The 22,311-nt window shown below is 32.3% G+C and overlaps 3 protein-coding genes across 3 annotated transcripts; 2 read left to right on the top strand and 1 right to left on the bottom strand.

The window, feature by feature from the left end:
• The first annotated feature begins 226 nt into the window (after nucleotides 1-226).
• On the top strand, nucleotides 227-3,172 carry LOC108197612 (L-type lectin-domain containing receptor kinase VII.1). Its single transcript, XM_017365275.2, has one exon. It carries the CDS (start codon nucleotides 915-917, stop codon nucleotides 2,979-2,981), a length of 2,067 nt encoding a protein of 688 aa, XP_017220764.1. The 5' UTR covers nucleotides 227-914; the 3' UTR covers nucleotides 2,982-3,172.
• A 1,402-nt stretch (nucleotides 3,173-4,574) lies between these two features.
• LOC108200103 (probable hexosyltransferase MUCI70) lies at nucleotides 4,575-12,814 on the top strand. The gene is made up of 9 exons (XM_017368171.2): nucleotides 4,575-5,290; nucleotides 6,112-6,378; nucleotides 6,583-6,793; nucleotides 6,947-7,056; nucleotides 7,213-7,412; nucleotides 8,883-8,986; nucleotides 11,318-11,505; nucleotides 11,592-11,791; nucleotides 12,379-12,814. Exons 1-9 carry the CDS (start codon nucleotides 5,056-5,058, stop codon nucleotides 12,601-12,603), a joined length of 1,740 nt encoding a protein of 579 aa, XP_017223660.1. The 5' UTR covers nucleotides 4,575-5,055; the 3' UTR covers nucleotides 12,604-12,814.
• A 6,004-nt stretch (nucleotides 12,815-18,818) lies between these two features.
• Nucleotides 18,819-19,385, bottom strand: LOC108198240 (transcription factor PCF1). Its single transcript, XM_017366004.1, has one exon. It carries the CDS (start codon nucleotides 19,383-19,385, stop codon nucleotides 18,819-18,821), a length of 567 nt encoding a protein of 188 aa, XP_017221493.1.
• Between the last annotated feature and the right edge of the window lie 2,926 nt (nucleotides 19,386-22,311).

The following is a 22,311-nucleotide window of genomic DNA, read 5'->3' as shown; positions in this document are numbered from 1 at the left end:
TAAATAATCTAATATATTTCTAAAAAATATTTAAACTAGTTTCACCTGTTATCAGATAACTTGAAAATGCAAATATAAGCACACTAATAAATAATTTCACAATAAAAAATTCTAATAATTTAAAATTTTTTATTAGTAAAAATAAAAATTATTTAAATAATTAATTAGTTTATGTTAAAATTGAACTTAATTTTACTTTTAACTCACTTGATATTGTATATTATAAAAAACTTAGAATCAATTAAATATAATGTTAATTATGTTGCACAAAGGTGAGAAAATATATTTATAATATAATATTTATTAATGGACTCGGATGGATCTAAATCCATATTCTATTGTTATTCGATCGGGTTGCGTAAATTTTACTTAACTTGAAGTGAAATACCGCTATTACTATATAATAAGGATATAACAATTTTGGACTAAATTATATTAACTCGTTTGACTTATTTATTTTAAAACTCCGTTAAAACAATAAATTCACAAATTATTTTAATTTTTTTATTTGAACTTCAATAAAAAAATCTAAAACATAAATCATGAAAGCAGATATGATATCAAATTTAAAAAGGTGTATGATCACAATTAATTCGAAACGAGGAGTATGCAATGGAAATGAGGAAGGACAGAGTCACAGAATTAAGCAAGAGTTGGCAGATCAAATATATGAGCACACGGCCGAAATAATTTGTCATGCTGAAGTTTCCAACTCAGGAAAAGTCCAGAAAAGCTAAGACATATCAACTCTTCTTTTTGCATGACCGAAAACAGGTGGGACAATGTCAAACTTGTAATTTATTCATATGATAAGGCCAAACCATTCTAGTATTTGACCTTCAGACAAATATACTTCAACTACTACACCACATAGTATTCTTCCCTGTTGTGATCTCTTGTGCATAGTTCTGTAGATGAAGATGAAGATACAAGCATGTATTTTACTTGTGTCCCTCTGTTTACAATCAATCTCAGCCATTGATTTCTTGATCAATGGCTTCAATTCCACCAACATATCAGTGTATGGAAATGCAACAGTTGAGTCAAAAATACTCACTTTAACAAAAGGCTTCAGACAATCAATTGGGCGTGGGCTATACCCATCAAGAATTGTCACAAAAAATACAACTTCATCAAAGGTACTTCCTTTTTCAACTAGTTTTATTTTTGCTATGGCTCCTTTCAAGAATTCACTACCTGGGCATGGCTTTGTTTTCTTGTTTGTACCTTTTAGTGGTATTCAGGGTGCTAGTGCTTCTCAACATATGGGGTTTTTGAATAGGACTTATAATGATGGGGACCCGGGAAACCATATTTTTGGGATTGAGTTTGATGTGTTTAAAAATCAGGAGTTTAGTGATATTGATGATAATCATGTTGGGATTGATGTGAGTTCACTTACTTCTGCATATTCAGAGTCTGCTGGTTATTGGAGTAATGATGATCAGGATGAGTTTAAGAGATTTCGGCTTAATGATGGTAGGGATTATCAAGTTTGGATTGATTATGAAGATGGTATCTTGAATGTTACTGTTGCGCCTGTTGGGGTGATTAGGCCTAGGAAGCCATTGATAAGTTATGCGTATGATTTGTCGCGAGTTTTTGTGGATGAGATGTATGTTGGTTTTACGGCTTCTACTGGTATTTTGGTTCAGAGTCATAAGATTTTGAGTTGGAGTTTCAGTAATTCGAATTTTTCGTTGTGGAAAGAATTGGTTACAGAGGGCTTGCCGTCTTTTGAATTGCCTAAAGAGCCTATTTGGAAGTCAAAAAGGTTTATTGTGGGGATCACGTTGGGGGTTTTGTTTGTTGTTGGTGTCTGTTATGTGGTTGGTGCGAGGTTGACTGAAAGGCGTAGGCAGATGTTGAAGGAGAGGGCGGAAATGGAAGATTGGGAATTGGAGTATTGGCCACATAGAATTCCTTACCAGGAAATTGATGCAGCGACAAAAGGGTTTTCGGATGAAAATGTGATTGGTATTGGAGGAAATGGGAAGGTTTATAAAGGGGTTTTGGCAGGAGGGGTAGAGGTTGCTGTGAAGCGCATTTCTCATGCAAACGGTGATGGAGTTAAAGAATTTTTGGCTGAGGTATCAAGTCTCGGAAGGCTAAAGCACAAAACTTTAGTGGCTTTGAGGGGATGGTGTAGAAAAGAAAGAGGGAGCTTGATCTTGGTGTATGATTACATGGAAAATGGTAGTTTGGACAAGAGGGTGTTTGAATGCGCAGAGAATGAAATGTTAAGCTGTGAAAACAGAATTAGAGTTCTAAAAGACGTGGCTTCCGGGGTATTATACTTGCATGAGGGATGGGAGAAAACTGTCCTGCATAGGGACATTAAGGCCAGCAATGTGCTGCTTGATAAAGATATGAATGGAAGGTTGGGGGATTTTGGATTAGCACGAATTCATGGTAATGGCCAAGTAGCTAGCACAACTCGTGTGGTTGGCACCGTAGGCTACTTGCCACCAGAAGTAATCAAGAATGGCCGCGTATCAACACTATCTGATGTCTTTGGTTTTGGAGTCTTGATCTTAGAAGTGATGTGTGGAAGGAGACCATTAGAGGAAGGGAAACCTCCTTTGGTCGAATGGGTTTGGAAGCTAATGGAGAAAGGAGAATTGCTCAATGCGCTTGATCCACGACTAAGGGCCAGAGGTGGTTATGATGCAGACGAAGTTGAACTGGTGCTGAATTTAGGATTATTATGTGTTTATCCTGATGTGCAGGGTCGACCAAAAATGCGGAAAGTCGTACAGGTTTTAGAAGGGCAGAATGAGATCGAAGAAGCCGAAGGAGAGGAGATGAACATGTATTTGCTCAAGAATTTTAAAGCCAAGGACTTCTGGTCTAACTATTCTCAAAGTCTTAGTGATGAATCACATTCACAAAGCCACCCTACTCTTGATCAGGTGAGAGACGGAATATCTTGGTCTGCGGTTTCACTCTCTTGGTCTGATTTCATAAAAGAGGGCAGGTGAAGAACTTGAGCATATGCATGTATTAGTGTTGGTTAGAAAGCAAACTATTTTATCCTACAAAGCCCAATGATCTGTGTTAATTGCACTAGTGTGATCGGTCATTTGGAGTTTGTAGGCTAAAAAAGTATGCAAGGGAAAGTATGGTTTACTGGTTACTGTTGTTTGTTGTGAATTTGAGATAGTTTGATGTGTATTGTTGTGCATATGTTTAGAAAGCCAGGACTTGTTTCATGTGTGGATTTTGGAGCTTTGTCAGGCTTTTAAATTTTTAAATATGGGGGCCGTTTGGCTGGGCTTAAAAGAAGTGACTTATTGCTTAAAGTAAAGAAGTGGATTATAAGTGATAAGTTGGTTTGGACTTATAAGCTATTTAAGTGTTTGGATAAATTCATTAAAATTCATGACTTATTAGGTATAAAAATTGCTAAAATAATAATAAAATATCATAAACTATCTTTTAGAATGATCCTACACATTGTTGTGAAGTTAAATTTCGGAAAAAAAAATAAGTCAAGAAAAAAAGCTAGCATTTCTAACTTCCAACTTCTCAGCTTATAAGTCACCAGAAGTGCTTCTAACTTCTTTACACAAACACTCCGCAAAAAGTAGAAGTTGGCTTATAAGCCAGAAGTCGGCTTTTAAGTGGTTGCCAAACACCACCATGGTTTCTTAAGTCAACGATTTTATGTTGAAAAACAAACACTAGTTAACGGTTAGAACTTAGATATACACATCGATTAAAATCTTAGCATAATTAATAAAAATAATGGGGGCGTTTGGGTTAACTTGAAAGAAGTGACTTCTTACTTAAACAAAAAAACTGGGTAGAAGTGGGAAGAAGCTGGGAGAGAAAAGAACATTTTTAGAGTGCTTCTGCTTATTTACACATACGGGTTAAGAGAAGCAGAAGCTCCTGCTTCTACCAAACAAACAGCCCCAATATTGAAGAACTATGGGGCAAAAATTTGGGTAAGGTAAAATGTTAAGATAAGTGATTTTTCCACTGTAATTTTATCTGGGTAAGTTTTTTTTAAAAAATTTAACAGCTTTTTTTTATTATCTATTGAAAAATAAGAATTTATTTCAAAAGAATATCAAATTATATATATATATATATATATATATATTATTTAAAAAAATCAAATTTTATATAATCTTTTACGAAAATTAAATTAAAAAATAAAATTAGTCGAACACCATACTATTGGTCTCATGTTTGTGAAAACAGACTTCACATATTCCCATGTTCATAGAAACAGATCTCAAAATTAATAACCATGCCCATTCATGTTATATCATACTCACTCAGTCCTTCTCATTTTTATACTTTTTTTATATTACTCGATACATATTTTTAGACATATATAAAACATAATTTTATAATTTTTTTAGAAATTTTTATTTTTTGTATAAAAGTTTAGATAGTAAATTTTTATTCAAAAAAAAAAGTTCAATATAATTAATTGAGGGGGACGGAGGGAGTATTATTTTTCTGAAGTGATTATACATATTTATAATATTAATAACATAAAATTATTGATAATTAGTTAAAAAGTTTAAATATATATACACAATCACCTACAGAGACAACATAATAATTCTCACTTTCCTATCAAAATTATTCAAGAACATTGATGAAAATGAAACCAACATTGTGATCTCAGATTCAGACCAAAACAATTGATTTGCACAAAGAATTAAATGCACCCCAGTTTGGATACAGCCCTGTTCTGTTCCCATCATTACATGTGCTTTTGCTCCTTCTAACACTCAGTGATCTTTAAGTTAATTTACTGTGTGCATTATTGTGTATCAACACACTGTTTTTTGATCATTTTGGCCTTTCTGTATTCACTTTAATGCATTTGGGTCAGTGATCTTTCTCCATTTTTGTGTGCAAAATCTAATCTTTGAACTGGCTCTTGAATTGCTGCATTTGGGTTGGCAAGTTTGAGGAGCTGGGGTTGTTATATGTTCATTTGGGTATCTTAGATTTGAAATCTTGGATTGTTGTGATTTTTATTTTGAATGATTTAGGAGTGGAGATGAGAGAAGGTTTAGGGTCTGCTTGGAGATGATTTCGGGGTCATTGGGACTCCGGTCAGGAAGTTATGGGTCATTGCAGTTACAATCAAATCAAGAAGTACAATCATCACTTGTTGTTGTTAGGAAACCTCAGAAAATGTATAAGGAGAAGGAGGGATTGGTTCATTGGTTCTTCAAGGTTGCGCCGCGGAGGAAAGTGGGAATGCTGCTGTTGTGTGCGATTTCGGCTGTGGTTTTCGGATGGGTGTTGTATTTTGGCAAAGGTTTGGATCGATTGTTTCACCCTTTTTGTTAGTTATATTTTCTTGGTATTTGTTGAATGAATGCAGCTCTTTTATAGTAAGAACTAAGCAGTGATGTAAAAACATCGGATTTTTATACGCTTGCAGAATGGAGGACGTATATATTAGAAACTTTAAAGTAATTTATGGATGTTTTAGTTACAGCAACAAACCCAAAGACGAGTGTAATGTGCAATAATAGTAGTGCTAATATTGATTATGCTCGTCTGCGGCCATTACTGGTCAGTTGTCATGCCTTCAGCAGGAGTTGATTTTTGGTGCTAAGTTTCCCGAATAAAGCTGATTAGACATTAGTTACTAGAATACTAGTAGATTAGTATAGATATTAATGGATTGGCATATCGTTATCACCTTAAGTTGCTAGTCCTAAGTCCTAACTGTATGTAGATTTTTGAATAATTAGTGAAACATAAGATTATCATGTAATTTTCGATGTTATTGGCATTTACTGTTCTTCATGTGTTTCTCAAGTTTTTCTTCTCGTGTGAAGTCAAAGTATAATGAAGCACAATAGGTATCGTTGACTTGTTCATGAGCAATTTTTATTTGTGAAAATCCCCAATAGCAGGTTCTTGTGGGATAAAAGTAAATGTAATATATTAAAAATGGATTAATCCGCTTATGATTGTCAACCAGCTAAGTAGTAGTTTAATGCAATTAGTTTGCAGGAACATTCACGATTGCCTTTGATTCCATGTTTGTGCCTTCACCCCTATGCTGCATTCAAAGAAGTTAGATTTATCTTGGCTAACTGATGTCTCTTCGATCATTTCGAGGTATAGATGGACAGCAGGGCGTCCAGATTCCGAGCTTGGGGCTTAATGGCACTTCAGAGTTAGGCACTCACAGTTATTTTTCACCAAATAATGTTGATCAATATATACATATGGAATTGAATTCATCTGTACAGAGTGATTTTGGAAGATTTATGTCGAAGCCTTCTCCACCGCCAGTTTATTTTAAAGGCTATACCCTTCCCCCCGGAAATCCCTGTGAAAGTTTCACGTTACCTCCCCCACCAGCAGATAAGAAAAGAATCGGACCACGTCGTAAGTTGGACTTCTTAAACTTGTTTTCTTTGATTTCTGTCAGATTTCTTCTGAAATCATCATCTTACGTAGTTCTGCCATTGTAGCATGATACATTTTCATACTGTAGGGATCCCTTGCTCGATTTGAATGAATAGAAATATTAAAACTGATTATGGCTGGCTTATTGATGTAATTTGTGTTGAAATTTTTTGGTGTTTTCAGCATGCCCAGTATGTTACCTTCCTGTTGAAGAAGCTATATCTTTAATGCCGAATGCCCCATCATTCTCCCCAGTAATTCAGAATTTAACCTACATCACAGAAGAAAATTCGACTAGAAGTGAGTTTGGAGGCTCAGAATTTGGAGGATATCCAACTCTCAAGCAGCGAATTAATTCTTATGACATAAGAGAATCAATGAGCATCCACTGTGGGTATGGTTTAGTTCCTATGGATTGTAGTTTTGAAATAGATCTTGTGGCTTATCTTTTTCTTTTAAATTTACTACAAATTATTGCTAAGTGTTTATTTTCATTTTATTTCTAATTTGCCTTCCACGTTGTGTTGGGTCGTACATAAACCAATAGATTTGTTAGAGGGATAAAGCCTGGACGGCAGACAGGATTTGATCTTGATGATTCGGACCTTTTTGAGATGGATAGATGTCAAGGGATTGTTGTTGCATCAGCAATATTTGGTACATCTATATCTATCTATCTATCTATCTATCTATCTATCTATCTATCTATCTATCTAAAGTGAGGCTTAAATGAGAACTAGTATATATATATATATTTATATATATATAACACGACGTATGTGGTTGCTAGTCTGATAACTTGAGTTCTGTCAGGGGCTTATGATCTGATACAACAACCAAAGAATATTAGTGAAACTGCCAAGAAAAATGTATGCTTCTTTATGTTCGTAGATGAAGAAACATACAGATTTATGACAAAATCCAGTGAATTGAACAGCAGCAAGAATATTGGATTGTGGAGAATTGTCGTCATCCACAGCCTGCCTTACCATGACCCCAGAAGAACTGGGAAGGTGATTTTGTTATTATTTAGCAATTGTAAATTTTATTAAGATTCTGTTAGGCTCCTAGATAAATAATCTATATATCGGTCACCTTTGTCCATTGGGGTGAGATCAGTTGACACAATCTCCTTAAATAATAAACTGTTATTATTATTTTTTTCCAGATTGTATGCAAGTTAAATTTTTAATGTTTAGTGTTTCCCCTTAAGTATACAGGTTTCCCTAGACAAGAAAGGGTAGTAATTTATTTTTCTGTAGTGTACAGCATTGTAGAGACGCAAGCTTGGTAATTGTAAACTTGGCCTGAAAAGTGACTGAAATAATTTTTAACTTCTATGCACAATTCTGAGTCACCCTAATTTTGCAAAGACTGTTTTCTAAACTTTGACGTATATCCTTTGGAACTGTCTATCAAATATTTTCCATGATACTCCAAAACATTCATTTGGAGGACATAATTCTTAACAATGATCTATCTTTTTATCTGTATTTTCATTTCTTTTGCCGGATCATTTGATTCACTGACATCAAAAACAGTGACAATGCATATAAAAGGGTAAATTCAATGGCAATACCGTGTACCCATGGTAATTTGTAGTAGAAGAGTCTTTGTTCTATATCTTATTGTGTGGTTCGTTGTGTAGTGTGCGAACTTTAGAATTAAATTTAGATGGTGACGGTTTTGTGTATACATTGTCAATTAGCCTTGATCAGTAAAATCATACAGAGAAAGGTTTGTACACTCTATTAATATCACTTCTTGAACTGGTTGTGATCGCAAAGTGTTAAGGATTACTACAATTTTACATTTTGTAAAACTTAAACAGTTCTTATCATATGTGCTTAGCAATATTGTTCCAGTGGTGCATGCCGAGTTTAAACTTGGGCTTAGTTTTGAAATACCCTGCATTACTTGGTTCTTACACCATACTATAGATGAACATTATGATTGCTGCAATCAGTAAAAAGCAATTCTTTGCCCTCCCTGCTTTATTTAGAAGCTAGGTTTTGTGCCTCCTATGTTCATGTTCAAGTTTGCACCTTTAAAAGACATAAAAGACAAAGTTACATGCCTTATGGCGGTAGTTAAGAATTTTCTCAGTCAGGCACTATGGTATTGTACCTGTTAAATATTGAAAATAATATATGATTTAATTAAGGTCTCTTCCATAACATTTTGGGGAAGTTATTTAACATGGTACTAGTGTCCCCTCTAGTATTTAAATATTAATTGTGTGTTTTCCTGTTTGGTCCTATCCCCAGTATTTAATTTATTTGCATGTTGTCTGTTTTCTGTTTGTCCTCTGTACGAGTGACAAAGAGTATTGAATATAGTATATGATCCCAAATTAAGCCTCATCCCTAACCCTAAGATTTTAGGGGAGTTGGTGACTTAACAATACCTTTCTTCTGCTAATTGATATTGTACCTTTAAATTGCACTAATGTTACAAGGTACTGAATAAAGATAACTTGACAGGTACCAAAGCTTCTGTTGCACAGGCTTTTCCCTAATGCCAGGTACTCATTATGGATCGATGGAAAACTTGAACTTGTTGTCGATCCCTATCAAATTCTAGAAAGGTATTTACAGCTATAATTGTTCTCCTTTTCAGATTGTGGGGTTTTAGTGTTCCTAGGTTTCTTACCCAGTTTCTTGTCTCCTTTTCAGATTGTGGGGTTTTAGTGTTCCTAAATTTATTACACAATATCTTGTTTCTACACTTAAGATCAGCAAGTTCTGTTCTCGACCAGTACTTGTTTTAGCAAGGATAGATGTACCATTTTCTGTTAGATTTATACTACAAGCTGGAAAACCCAAACCATTATACCAAATTTTTTATTTTAAATACAAGTATTGTTGGTACAATTAATAATTTAGAACTGGAAACATAAAATTTAAGACAAACCGGTGTCAAGTATTAAACGTTGATTTTAATTGCTAAAGATAGAATCAGATAAAAACTTAACATACCCATTGTACGAGTTTGGGATGGATCCCATCCAGTGGAATATAAGACTTATGAACAAATATATACATATCACATATAAACATTTTAACTTCCTGAATTGAGTGGACCCAATGCTTCTGTAAATTCTTCAAATCAGTCTTTAACCTGTCTAAGTATCACATGAAGGAAACATAAATCGTAGTCTAATGACTGCAGCTTCCATATGAATTTTAATCGGTGGTTATCCTTTTTATTGATTTGCTGAGAGGAATGCTTCCTGTGCTAACTGTCGCAGCAGGAACACCTATCAGGAAATATTTCCATACTACACTAATTCTGCTCAAGTCATTTTTAAACTGAATTACAAAAGCTATAACCAGTGTTGTAAAAACTAAAAAGCGGGCATTGGACTTGATCAGTGAAGACACAGAACAAGGATTAATCGGAGATTAATTGGATTGATCGGAGATAAATCAGATGATTAATTAAATAATCGGAGATTTAATCAGTTCGGTGAGTTACAGAACAAGGATTAATCACCGACTTTTAGAACAGAGGCTATAACTGAATATTAAAGAATATATACTACTGACTTGCTACCTTTTACTAGAACAAAAAAATTGTTTCACAATGATGTTGATATCCTTGATGTATATTGGTAGGTTAGATTTTACGAACTTCACAAAAAACAATAATTTACTAGATAGTATCGCATCCCGAGGTGCATTTTTACTGTAATACCTGTGTGTGAGACTTAAATTGATGATTGCTTTGTGTTGTGGCAAATTCTGTTTGAATATGGAGTTATAAACAAGTACAACAGATTCAGTTGAGTTGATTACTGGTAGTACTCTATGTTTCCAATTATAATATTTAACTAAATATGTACATCTGCTTGTAAAATGTTTGTGCTGCGTCAGTTACTATAGAACTATGTGCTGGCAGAATCAAAGTTTTGAGTTGGTTTAATATTTTCATCGTCAGACTTCAGTAGTTTTGTTCATTGTTAGTTGAGATTCAATAATTAAGCAATAAAGGATGAAAAAATATGCCCTCTTTTGGTACTCATGTTCACAAGAGTGCGCGATCACTCAAAAAAGTAAAAGCTAAAATAATAAGGGAAGCTAAAACATACATTTTAGACCCTCCAAGTTTAGGGGTTTAAACATGTTAAAGCCTAAAAATTAAAGTTAAAAATCCTTATCTCGTAAGTTTATACATATATAATTGACACTCTTTCCTTGAAAAATCTGCGAACACATAGGAAGAACACTGGGCTGCCTATAACATCATTATAGGCGGCTTTGAGTTGGATCCCAAAGTGACAACATCTCTTATTTCCATCTTTTCATTATTAACATCATTGTTATATACAAACTTACCCTTTTGTTGTTCTTGAGATCGATGTAGCATATTTGGATGAGTGTACTTGCACTTCTTAGACCATAGGTTGTTTCTTGGACGATGGTGTTCGCCTCCATATGTAAAATATACAGATGACTTGAATAGTTAGCAAACCAACACGGACAGTAAGAATGGAGTTCGGAATAAAGAAAAAGAGATTGGAGAAGAACTAGCTTTTCATTAAGAGAGAAGAAAATTACAGTTATATTCCCATCCGGCTTCATTCGCTACAGTTGTTTTAAATCTTGTCCTATGTAATAGGAATTACATTGATACACATGTCATAGTTAAGGAACAATGGGTAGATAATTTTCAGGATGGAACTAATTTAGTAAATGCATACATCATTGCAGAACATGGTAAGAGTTGAATTCTAACTTTGTCATCTCTTTTTCTGTAGCTTCACATATATAATGTAAATTGACCTCTCTTAAGTGTGAGTTCTAACCTCTCAAACACCAACGATAATATTGATTTGATTCGGTAACAAGCTTATAAACCTTTACTAGTTTAAAATTGATAGGTTGAGCATAAAACTACATTTTTGGTTAATGTATAGGTTCTTGTGGAGGAAAAATGCCAGTTTTGCAATATCTAGGCACTATAGGCGCTTTGATGTCTTTGTTGAAGCAGAGGCTAACAAGGCTGCCGCAAAATATGATAATGCATCCATCGATTTTCAGGTTGACTTTTATCGAAGAGAGGGTCTAACCCCATATTCAGAAGCAAAGCTTCCGATCACTAGTGGTAAGAGCTTAATTAGCCTTCTTCTACTGATTTTCTTTGTTCCTTGTCTCATCTTTGATGTACATTTCCTACTATAATGTATGTAGATGTTCCTGAAGGATGTGTTATCATAAAGGAGCATATTCCTATTGCCAATCTATTTAGTTGTCTTTGGTTCAATGAAGTTGATCGATTTACTCCAAGGGACCAGATAAGCTTTTCAACAGTAAGGGACAAGATAATGTCAAAAACAAATTGGACCGTCAATATGTTCCTCGATTGCGAAAGGCGCAACTTTGTAGTGCAGGTATGTCCTGCATTAGATACATTTTCGTTAGAGTATAGTAGTTATATAGTGCCAATTTGGGGACTGGGAAGCTGAGTAAATCGTACTTTGTGTTCAACTCATCTAAACCCCGTGTGTCCATTGTGAAGTGAATGTAACTAGGAGAGTTATGTGTGCTTCCATATGTAAATTTATATAGTTGGCGATTGCCAAGGTTGTGTCTTGATAGGAGGGTTTGACTTGACTTGCACAATTAGTAACAAACAAGTGCACTTGTAAATGTCATTGATTCAAGCTTTTTTGAGTAATTTGTTTTCTTTTCTTAACCACTGAAACTATGTTAACTTGATTACCCTATATTTGAACTTTGCTTTTAAGGTCATTTACTTCAAATTATTATTATTTTGGATCTTTTCCTTTTTACTTTCTTTTTGTGTGCACATGCCTAAACATTATTTCCACTCCATTTTAAAATATAAAATGGTAGATTTTGTCACTCTGCTGACCTGAATCTGGTTTTGTTATCTTATCATCTTCGTTCTTCCTTGAAATAGATCTTCCCTCTCGTCCATGTATTTATATTAAAAGAAAATCCTTTATATATGCAGGGGTACCATCGAGATGTACTTGAGCATTGGGCTCCCCCTCCACCTCCTGGAGTTATTTCTATTTCACATCCTCCACTACCTGCTGCAGAAAACAAAAAATTGCATGGTGTTTCAAGAGATATAGTTGCAGCTAATGCGACTAAAGTCCCTTCTAGACGCGGGAAAGATAGATCTGGTTCAAGGCGTCATCGCAAAGTTACTGCTGGTAGTAGAGATATTAATTAAGTTCAGAATTTGGTTTAGTGAGATAGTGTATGGACTTTCCTTCCCTGCCTAAACATTGCGGGGCTAGGACCTAGGAATTTGCAGGGCTACGCAATGCAGTTGTGTTTGCTACTGCAGTATCTCATGTCAGATTCCATAGCCGCAGCTCCATTTTTGTAGTATATAAAATATATAAAAGTTCAAATAAATTGTTCAGATGGGTTTCCTTTTATGGTGGTACCATTATTTAATTTTAAAAATTTTCTTTTGGAAACCAATTGTCAGTAGGGATGAGCAGAAACCGAACCGAAAACTGCAAAAACCGCACAAAACCGAACCAAATTAAACCTCACCATATAGAAACCGAACCGAATAGAAACTGCACCATCATTGTGGTTTTGGTTTCCATAATTTTTAAAACCAAATACAAACCGAACTCTTTTGTTAACAACGGTCAAGAAGCTGTATGATTGTTAACAGGCCCCTAGCATACATATGCTAGGGACCAGGACTCTTTTGTTTTTGTGTTTCTTATATGTATTTTCTTATATGTATTATTGTCTGATTGAAGTGTAAATGTCAGGCTTCAACTATGCTAACTAGATTACAAAAATAGTATATTTATGTGTTGCATGTTTCATAATGTTACAAACCTATTATGAGAGCATAGTCTGGTATTGTTAATTTGAACTTAGATTTTCTAACCATCATAACTTGGACTAGAATCTGTCACTGAATTTGGAAAATTTACTAGAATTTCTCAGTGAATCTGAAAAATTTATTAGATTTTCTAACCATCATAACTTGGACTAGAATGTGTCAGTGAATGTGGAAAATTTACTGTTGGCTTATTGGCACAAAGAAGAAACTTTTTTATTTGTTGGCGGTTGGAAAGAAACTTTTAATTGGTTTTGTTTGTCCATCTGTCCAAGACTCAAGCAAGTTCATACGTTACTTTTTGACACGCACTTTGAGGTTTCTATAAAACATAGTTTTATAATATTTTTTTAAAATTATTCCATGAATAAAAATTTGACGTTTAAACTTTTACTTAAAAAAATAATTAAAAAAAATTATGAAATTATATATTATATGAGCATTAAAATACGTGCAAACAATGTACGTAAACAAAATCATATGGGATCGATGTACGTAAACAAAATCACATGAGACGGAGGGAGTAGCACGGTGTACGTAAACAATCACATGGATGGATGGAGTAATAGATAAACAATCACATGGGACGGAGGGAGCAATAGATAAGCGTAAACAAAATCACATGGGACGGATGTACGTAAACAAAATCACATGAGACGGAGGGAATAGCACCAATCACATGAGACGGAGGGAATAGCACGGTGTACGTAAACAATCACATGGACAGTTGGAGTACTAGATAAACAATCACATGGAATGGAGGGAATAATAGATAAGCGTAAACAATCACATGAGACGGATTGAGTACTAGATAAACAATCACATGGGACGGAGGGAGTAATAGATAAGCGAATGTTGGTATTGGCTCGTTGGTTCATGTTGATATCGACTTGTCGATTCATAGAACAACCTTTTTCATTTATTTTAGAAAATGATACGTAAATGTTCCTCTCTATTACCTTGCTTGAGAATTATATTCCATTCCAATGATACTCTCTGCATTAAGGCGGCGTTCATTTTTTTTTTTTTTAACGAACGAAGTGATTTTGAATGATAGTAGTATATTAAGGCTGCATTTACTTCATATTCACCGAAATGGAGTGAATTTTAATTAATTTCTTAAAGATAGTGTGTACTCAATGTGTTCACTTCAATTCTAGAATGAAATGATTCTCCATTCCAAGGACAGTGTGCACGCCGTTTCAATTTTGAAATAGAGCAATGGAGTGAATTTTATATTTTATTCATGTGATGGTCTGTATACTAAGCCATGTTCACTTCAAATTATCATATAGAGTGATATGCTAATTCATCAAAACTAATGGAATGATATATAGTGATAAGAATTCAGATTCTTTGATTGGGGAAAAGGAATAGAATGCATCATCCTCAGTATCATTTTGTTTAGTCGAAATTTCATTTGATCCGCATTTAGTCTATTTTTATTTTCAAACACAACATTTTTGTCTTCTAGAATAGAAAGTTTTATAATAAAATAACACTATAATTTTATCTCAATATTAATCATTAAATATTTGAATATCTCTTAAATTATAAATTATAGTATCTCATTTAATTGTCTTATTCCAGTTTTTACTAACAATTCCTTTATTCTCGTAGGAATATATTACTTTTGATTATGTTGTTTATGGAATATATACCATCCCTTCTTTTGTACACATATGTATCATGAGTTTTCCAAATGTGTAGAAGATATTATTAAAGTAATGTCCAAAGATCGTGGAGGAGAAAAGTTAAGCCTTCAATTCAAGATTTTCTTAAAGTAGGCTACTATTGTAGCACAATTTATTCTTTTTAGAACACCTCAACGGAACGATTTTGAGTGGAGAAATTGTACCTTGTGGGACATGGTGCAATCAATGATGAGTCTGGCGGATATTTTAATTAGTTTATATGATTATACCCTAGAGACGGCTAGATATACACTTAATCGTGTTCCTACTAAAACGGCTCAAAAGACTCCATATGAGATATGGATTGAGAAACGTCATAGCTGGTCATTTATGAAAATTTTGGGATGTGAAGCGTTTGTGGAAGGTTTAGCCTCTAACAAGCTAGGACCAAATTAGATATATGCAATTTTAATTTTTGCGGGATACCCAAGCCAAGTGAGACTACGGTGTAAAACTTCTATTATCCTTGCTAGAACAAAGTGTTTATTGCTCGAATTGTTGTGTTTATTATTCGAATTGTTGTGTTTCTTGAAAGAGATCAAATTGCTTTCTAATAAAGATAGTGGAAGGATAGTAGATCTCGATGAGATTCGAGACCCACATTATAACATTGAACCAGAGTTGGAACATGAGCAAGATGTAAATCAAAGTGTTGGTGGTAATACTGCTCAAGAAACGACATAGATTGTTCATAAATCTAGTAGGATTCACCATGATGAGCCTAAGAGATATGGATTTCTCTTGGCACAAAATGGTGATGTGATTCTTCTGGATGATGATGGCCTTTCACCTATCGAGATGCTAAAGCAATCCAAACTCTAAAGGTGGTTGAAGGCTATGAGATCTGAGATGGATTATATATATGAAAATCAAGAATCGAGAAATCAAAATAATAGGATCGAACCATATGTTCTGACTCTTTTTCAAATATAATAAATGTTGGTTGATCATATATTTCATTTTAGTTATATGATTTAAAGTATCATTTCGTATTTGATATCTTTAAATTCTGTACTCGAAGTTACGATCAGATCTATTCATTAAAAGAATTGATTAAATACATTTAGATTGTTGCTAGCAAATACCTTTTTTTGTTTTGGATATTCTAAATAATTACAGCAGGAGATCCGAGCCCACTTTTTTTAATGATCTTTCAATAAAAAGAAATGAACTTTGGTTGATCCACCCAACAAGGGTAAAACCTATCGGGTGCAATTGGGTTTTCAAGAAGAAAACAGGCATGGGTGGTGATGTACAAACATATAAAGCACGACTAGTGCCTAATTGTTTCAGGAAAATTCATTATATTGACTATGATGAAACTTCCTCACCAGTCGCTATGATTAAATCTATGAAGAATTTTTGGATAAGAGCCGCTTACTTGGACTACCAAATCTAGAAAATGATTGTCAGGACCACTTTCTTTAATGAGAGCTTTGAAGTGGATATTTACATGACACAGTCAGAGAGTTTTATTGATCCAAAGAATTTTAGAATAGTGTGTAAGTTGTGTCGATCCATTTATGAGTTGAAGCAAGTCTTGTATAGGTGGATTACACATTTTGATGAAACGGTCAAAGAGTTTGTTTTTAACTCAAAATGAAGATGAATGTCGTGTATACAAAAAGGTCAGTGGGAGCCTTATGACATTCCTAGTACTAGATATTGATGATATATTACTATAGTTAGTGGGTGTGGATGAACCCAATAATTATGATCATGTCGCGCCGTAGGGTCTTTATTTTATGTATTAAACGTTTAGCTTGAGCCTTGATGTGTCTATTAAGTGAACCAATATTTAAAACTTAAAAAAATATGAAATAAGATGGACTGCGAGTCTATGTATATAGTATGAGTTAAACATGTACACAATTTTTGACACTTTCTCTAATATTTATGTTTTTAAATACTCATACACCTACCGTACAAGTGCATAAAGTAACAAAATATCTCAACGGATATATATATATTTTTCTTGGAAACACTATAGGTTAATAGTATTCAAATACATGATCAATTAACATATATTTTCTTTCATTTCAAAAAATTTCTTTTCAATAGTATTGATAACATTCTATCAAAATTAATTTTATTTTTGAATTCTTGTGACTTTTCATCCTACATATATGATATTGGTTTCGATTTGTTTAAATTGACTATAATTTTTTCTTACAAAAATAACCAGTTTCAAAAATTATCTAGCACTAAATTAAAAGTGATAATAGCACAACTATAAATAAATTATATATATTATGATATATAATATTATAATTTAAGAAAGAAAATTCTTAAAAATAATAGTTTTAGCTATGCGGTCAAAGGATTTAAAAGTGTGGGATAAAAAATCAAGCGACCTATATTACAAAACAGACTGATTATGAGTTAAACATATACATAAATTTTGACACTCTCTCTAACATTTATGTTCTTAAATGCTCTTAACGCCTACCTTACTATCGTAATTACGAGTACATAAAGCAACAAAATCTCTCAACGGATATATGTATATTTTTCTTCAAAATACTATATGCAAACAAAAGAGGTTAATAGTATTCAAATACATGCGTAATTAACATATATTTTCTTTTCTTTCAAAAAATTTCTTTTCAATAGCATTGAGAAACATTGTATCAAAAATTATTTATGTTTTATAAAACTTATAACTTTTCATCTTTACATATATGATATTGGTTTCGATTTTGTTTAAATTGACTATAAATTTTTCTTAATAATGTAACCAATTTCAAAAATTATCTATCACTAAACTAAAAGTGATAATAACAAAATTATAAACAAATTATAATATTATATATATATATATATTATAATTCAAGAAAAAAAATTCTTAGAAAAGAATAAATTTAGCTATGCGGGCAAAGAACTTAAAAGTATAGAACAAAAAATCAAGCGACTTATATTTCAAAATAGAGTGAGTATGAGTTAAACATATACATAATTGTTTACACTCTCTCTAACATTCATGTTCTTAAATGCTCTTAACGCCTACCTTACTATCGTAATTACGAGTACATAAAGCAACAAAATCTCTCAACGGATATATGTATATTTTTCTTCAGAATACTATATGCAAACAAAAGAGGTTAATAGTGCGTAATTAACATATACTTTCTTTTCTTTCAAAAAATTTCTTTTCAATAGCATTAAAAAATATTGGATCAAAAATTATTTATGTTTTATAATACTTATAACTTTTCATCTTTACATATATGATATTGGTTTCGATTTTGTTTAAATTGACTATGATTTTGTTTGTCCATATTATGTACAACTAGTATTTTATATTAGAATCAAAATTTATGCATAAGTATGACTAATTTTAATTTTATTAATGAAATTTTAAAGTAGAATCAAATGGTTCTCCGATCATGATGATTATAGTTGCATTTTATCTTCTATTTCTGTATATAAGTGGGGATGGTAATAGTTATAAAAATATATTTTTTTGACAAGCGCCCTCCAATATTTGAATTTGATATATTAAAATGTTCTCAACAGTTATTCAAAGCTCTGGAAAATTTTTATCTTTCTTAAACTAAAATTTGCATGTATAAGAAGAAATTACACAAATACAAACCTTGATACAGCAAAATTCATTACAATCATCGAAGCAAATTGAGAAATAAAAAGATTAAATTTTTCTCCTCACACAGACTGGTAGACTACTAGACTTGATCCATTACTCACACATAGATTGAAGACTTCCATTTTACGACATAATCCATCCTAAGAGATTTTCTTTTTGATCTGTTTAATTGGCAACCTTACAGAAGGAATAAAAACACTAGACCCTTACCCCTAGTCTTAAATAACCACCTTTATTGGGAACAAATTATTTTTAATTAAGTTCTGAAATTACTGATATATCTAAAGAGCACTGGAACCACCCTCATCATGCAAGAATTGCAAGTCATTTATTATTTCATCATCTTGCATCAACAACGAAAGATAGAATCCTTGATTCTGTTGTTGCACCATGCAAGATTCAGAGGGGCCGGGAGCTGGATCAACCATTGCAGGCACCATGGTCGATGACCCTACCTGCAAGCTGGCAGATACAGTACCACCCAGTGCAGCACCCCATGTCGAGCCACAAGTTGATGTTTGCATCAAAAGATCAGGAGGAGGCAGTTGCGGCTGCTGTGGTGCAATGATGTTTGAACTAGTATTGAGAGGTGCAAAGACAGATGGTGGGGAGGTGGACTGAGGGACACTTGCAGAGCCACTTGAAATCGGAACAGCAGGAATTGTGCCTGTTCCAGTGTGGCGTCTGATTGCAGGTTCAGCTTGGCGGAGAAGCCATTGGATGGTTTCTCCGTCAGTGCTGTGACCAAGTTCTCGAGTCAATTGAAAGACTCTTGCAGCAGCTACTTTAGGAATCCTAACCCTGTTTTCACGCCCATACACTTTATGATGAGTGTCTTTCTTAACCATGGTTCTTAACAATAAACAAAAACATGAAATAACAATGAACTGGGAAACTGTATATATAGCATGAGTTAAACATGTCCACAATTTACATTTTGAAATACACCTAACGGCTACCTTACCATCTTAATTACCCTGTATAAAACTACAAGTTTATACAACGGTTATAATAAAATGAATACAAAAAAAGTTAACTGTATTCAAATACATACAAGTTTATACAACGGTTATAATAAAATGAATACAAAAAAAGTTAACTGTATTCAAATACATACAAGTTTATACAACGGTTATAATAAAATGAATACAAAAGAAGTTAACTGTATTCAAATACATGCCTCATTAACATATTTTCTTTTCTTTTTTAAAAAAAATTCCTTTATTTTGCTTTGATAAACATTCTATCAAAAAAGATAATTGAATTATTATTATTATTATAACTTTTCACCTGTACATATATGATATCGATTTCTGTTTGGCTAAATTGACTATACTTTCTTCTTTACAAAATAACCCGTTTCAAAAAATTATCTCTCATTAAATTAAAAGTCATAATAATAAAATAAAAATTATATTTTGAATTAAGGCAAGAATTTGAGTACAATTGTCAAATGAGTTTGTTGAAGTGTTATGCAAAATTAATATATTTGTTTATGACATTATTTTGTAGTTTTTGATATGACACTTTTTTTTCATGTACACTAATCCCTATTATTTTATAATAATTATTAATTTAAATAATATTAATATTATTAATAAATAATATAAGTTTTAATTCTATATATATAATGAATTATTAATGTTATTTAAGAAATAGTAAAAAGATGATACAATATACTTTCATTTATTGAAAAAGAAAATAAATCAAATGCGAAACATGTAAAAAACTCTTAAATATATATAATTTTTTTAGTAATCACATATATGTGTAGATAAGATAAGGAAACTCAATGCAACTAAATTATTAGTTTGAATTTCTCTTCATTCTGATTAAAATTTATACGATAAAATTAAACAAGGGTAATTGCTTTTAGTAACAAAATAAATTTCATAAATATAGAAATTATTAATATCACATCAAACCTAGCAAAATTAAAGGAGAGTATCCTGTATAGTTTGTTTGTTCATGCACATGTGTGTAAAATAGGGTTAATTTACTATAAATTTATTAAAATTAAAAAAAAAAAGGTGTTAAACTTGTATTTTGTTTGATAACTTCTTTTATTCATGCATTCTTAACAAGTCACTAATATTTATTTTAATATATTCATTTCTTTCGATTACTTAAGTTATATATCTCTAGTGAAATAGTTATGTGTATCAATCAAAAATCAATTAAATTTATATAAATTTCTATTCTTTTTTTCAAACATTATGTTTCTTAAAAACACAAGGGTGAATTCTCTCCTACCATTTTTTTTGTATAGGACAGTTTGAGGATAATTTTAAATACTTGTAAAATATTTATTATTATTGGACTACTATTGAATTAATCAGATATAATCATATAAAATATATTTTAATTATAGTTATTATAATTTTGCATTTTAGTAATTTTAATTCAAAACAATATAATATTTATTTTTTTCTAATATACATTTTAATTTTTTAATATTAATAGAGTGTTAATAGTTTCTAAATTATATCTATTATGATTAATATTTTATTCCAATAGGTTTCCCGAAATGAGCGAATTGCATGGTTTATAGTTTAATTTGTTGAAAGTACCACTCATAATAGTTATATACATGAGGGTTATGTATAGAATCTTTTTCCACTACAAACTAGCTTAAAACTATAGCTGAGCCACTAATTCAATTTCGCTTTACAATCTTGTCTCAATTATTACTATAATACAATGTACATAGTTATATATTGCAAAAATAAACAAACTTCTTCCTCACCACGTGAACAGTACTACAACTAAACCCGTCCTAGTTTGCCCGTCGTGCCTTTTCCTTACCTTTACTCCGCTCGTTTTCAAGCCATCTTTCGGATACGTGCCATGTTCATCTGTACACGAATTATTACAACAATGAGCAATTGAATCCTCAGCAACATAATAACAATTGCATAGTAAATGCAAGAGAATAACATCCAATACAGATTCACAAGAGCTGCAATTAAGAATAATCAACGGGATTAACAAAAAGAATTTTTGATCATCTAACCTTGTGATACCACTATATGGCTTGATCACCACCATCATTTAGAAAATACCAAGCCATGTGATACCTCAGTCTGATCACAACCGTCAAAAGATATCATAAAAATCACTCTCTCTTTTGTTAGCATAAAGGTTATCAATTTCAACACTTAAACTGTCTCAATTTATAAACAGTAAAGTAGTTCTCTTCTTTGAAACTCTCAAGATTTTGATGATCACACTAACAGCAAGTTAATAACATGAAACTCAATATTTTTAGGTAGCTGAAACATATTTGCAACTGTGCTAACAACTTATATTATATTTAAGTTTAACATTATTCTGTCAGCAAGTTATCAAGAAGATTAAAAGGCTTATGAGCTTACAGCGGGTTAACAGATTGATATGGGATAAAAATCAAGCATGAATTTCAAGGAGATTATTTAGAAAATTGATATGTAAGGACTCTTATACGATATGGGATAAAAATCAAGCACGAATTTCAAGGAGATTATTTAGAAAATCGATATGTAAGGACTCTTATATAATTATATGCAGTATATTTTATTAGAGCTCGTGTTTTACATAAAAAGAAGTTTACAAAATTAGTTTCCTAAATAATAGGAGTTGGATTTCAAACAAACTTTATCTTACGTGACTATCCTACTTATACCAAAACTGATTTGTTGTACTTACAATGATCATATTATTTTACCATGTTTTAACACAACATTCACATGATTTTACTCAGTGATGTATAGCGTTCTAATGTTCAAATTATAACAA

This window comes from Daucus carota, chromosome 8 (assembly GCF_001625215.2).
Source record: "Daucus carota subsp. sativus chromosome 8, DH1 v3.0, whole genome shotgun sequence".
Taxonomy (NCBI): Eukaryota; Viridiplantae; Streptophyta; class Magnoliopsida; order Apiales; family Apiaceae; genus Daucus; species Daucus carota.
This window is presented reverse-complemented; position numbering and strand designations above follow the sequence as displayed.

Coding starts and splice junctions, on each gene's coding strand:
- LOC108200103 (XM_017368171.2), top strand. CDS start 5,056: ATGATTTCGGGGTCATTGGGACTCCGGTCAGGAAGTTATGGGTCATTG. Junction 5,291..6,111: donor GGTGTTGTATTTTGGCAAAG/GTTTGGATCGAT, acceptor TTCGAGGTATAG/ATGGACAGCAGGGCGTCCAG. Junction 11,506..11,591: donor AAAGCTTCCGATCACTAGTG/GTAAGAGCTTAA, acceptor TAATGTATGTAG/ATGTTCCTGAAGGATGTGTT.
- LOC108198240 (XM_017366004.1), bottom strand. CDS start 19,385: ATGGTTAAGAAAGACACTCATCATAAAGTGTATGGGCGTGAAAACAGG.
- LOC108197612 (XM_017365275.2), top strand. CDS start 915: ATGAAGATGAAGATACAAGCATGTATTTTACTTGTGTCCCTCTGTTTA.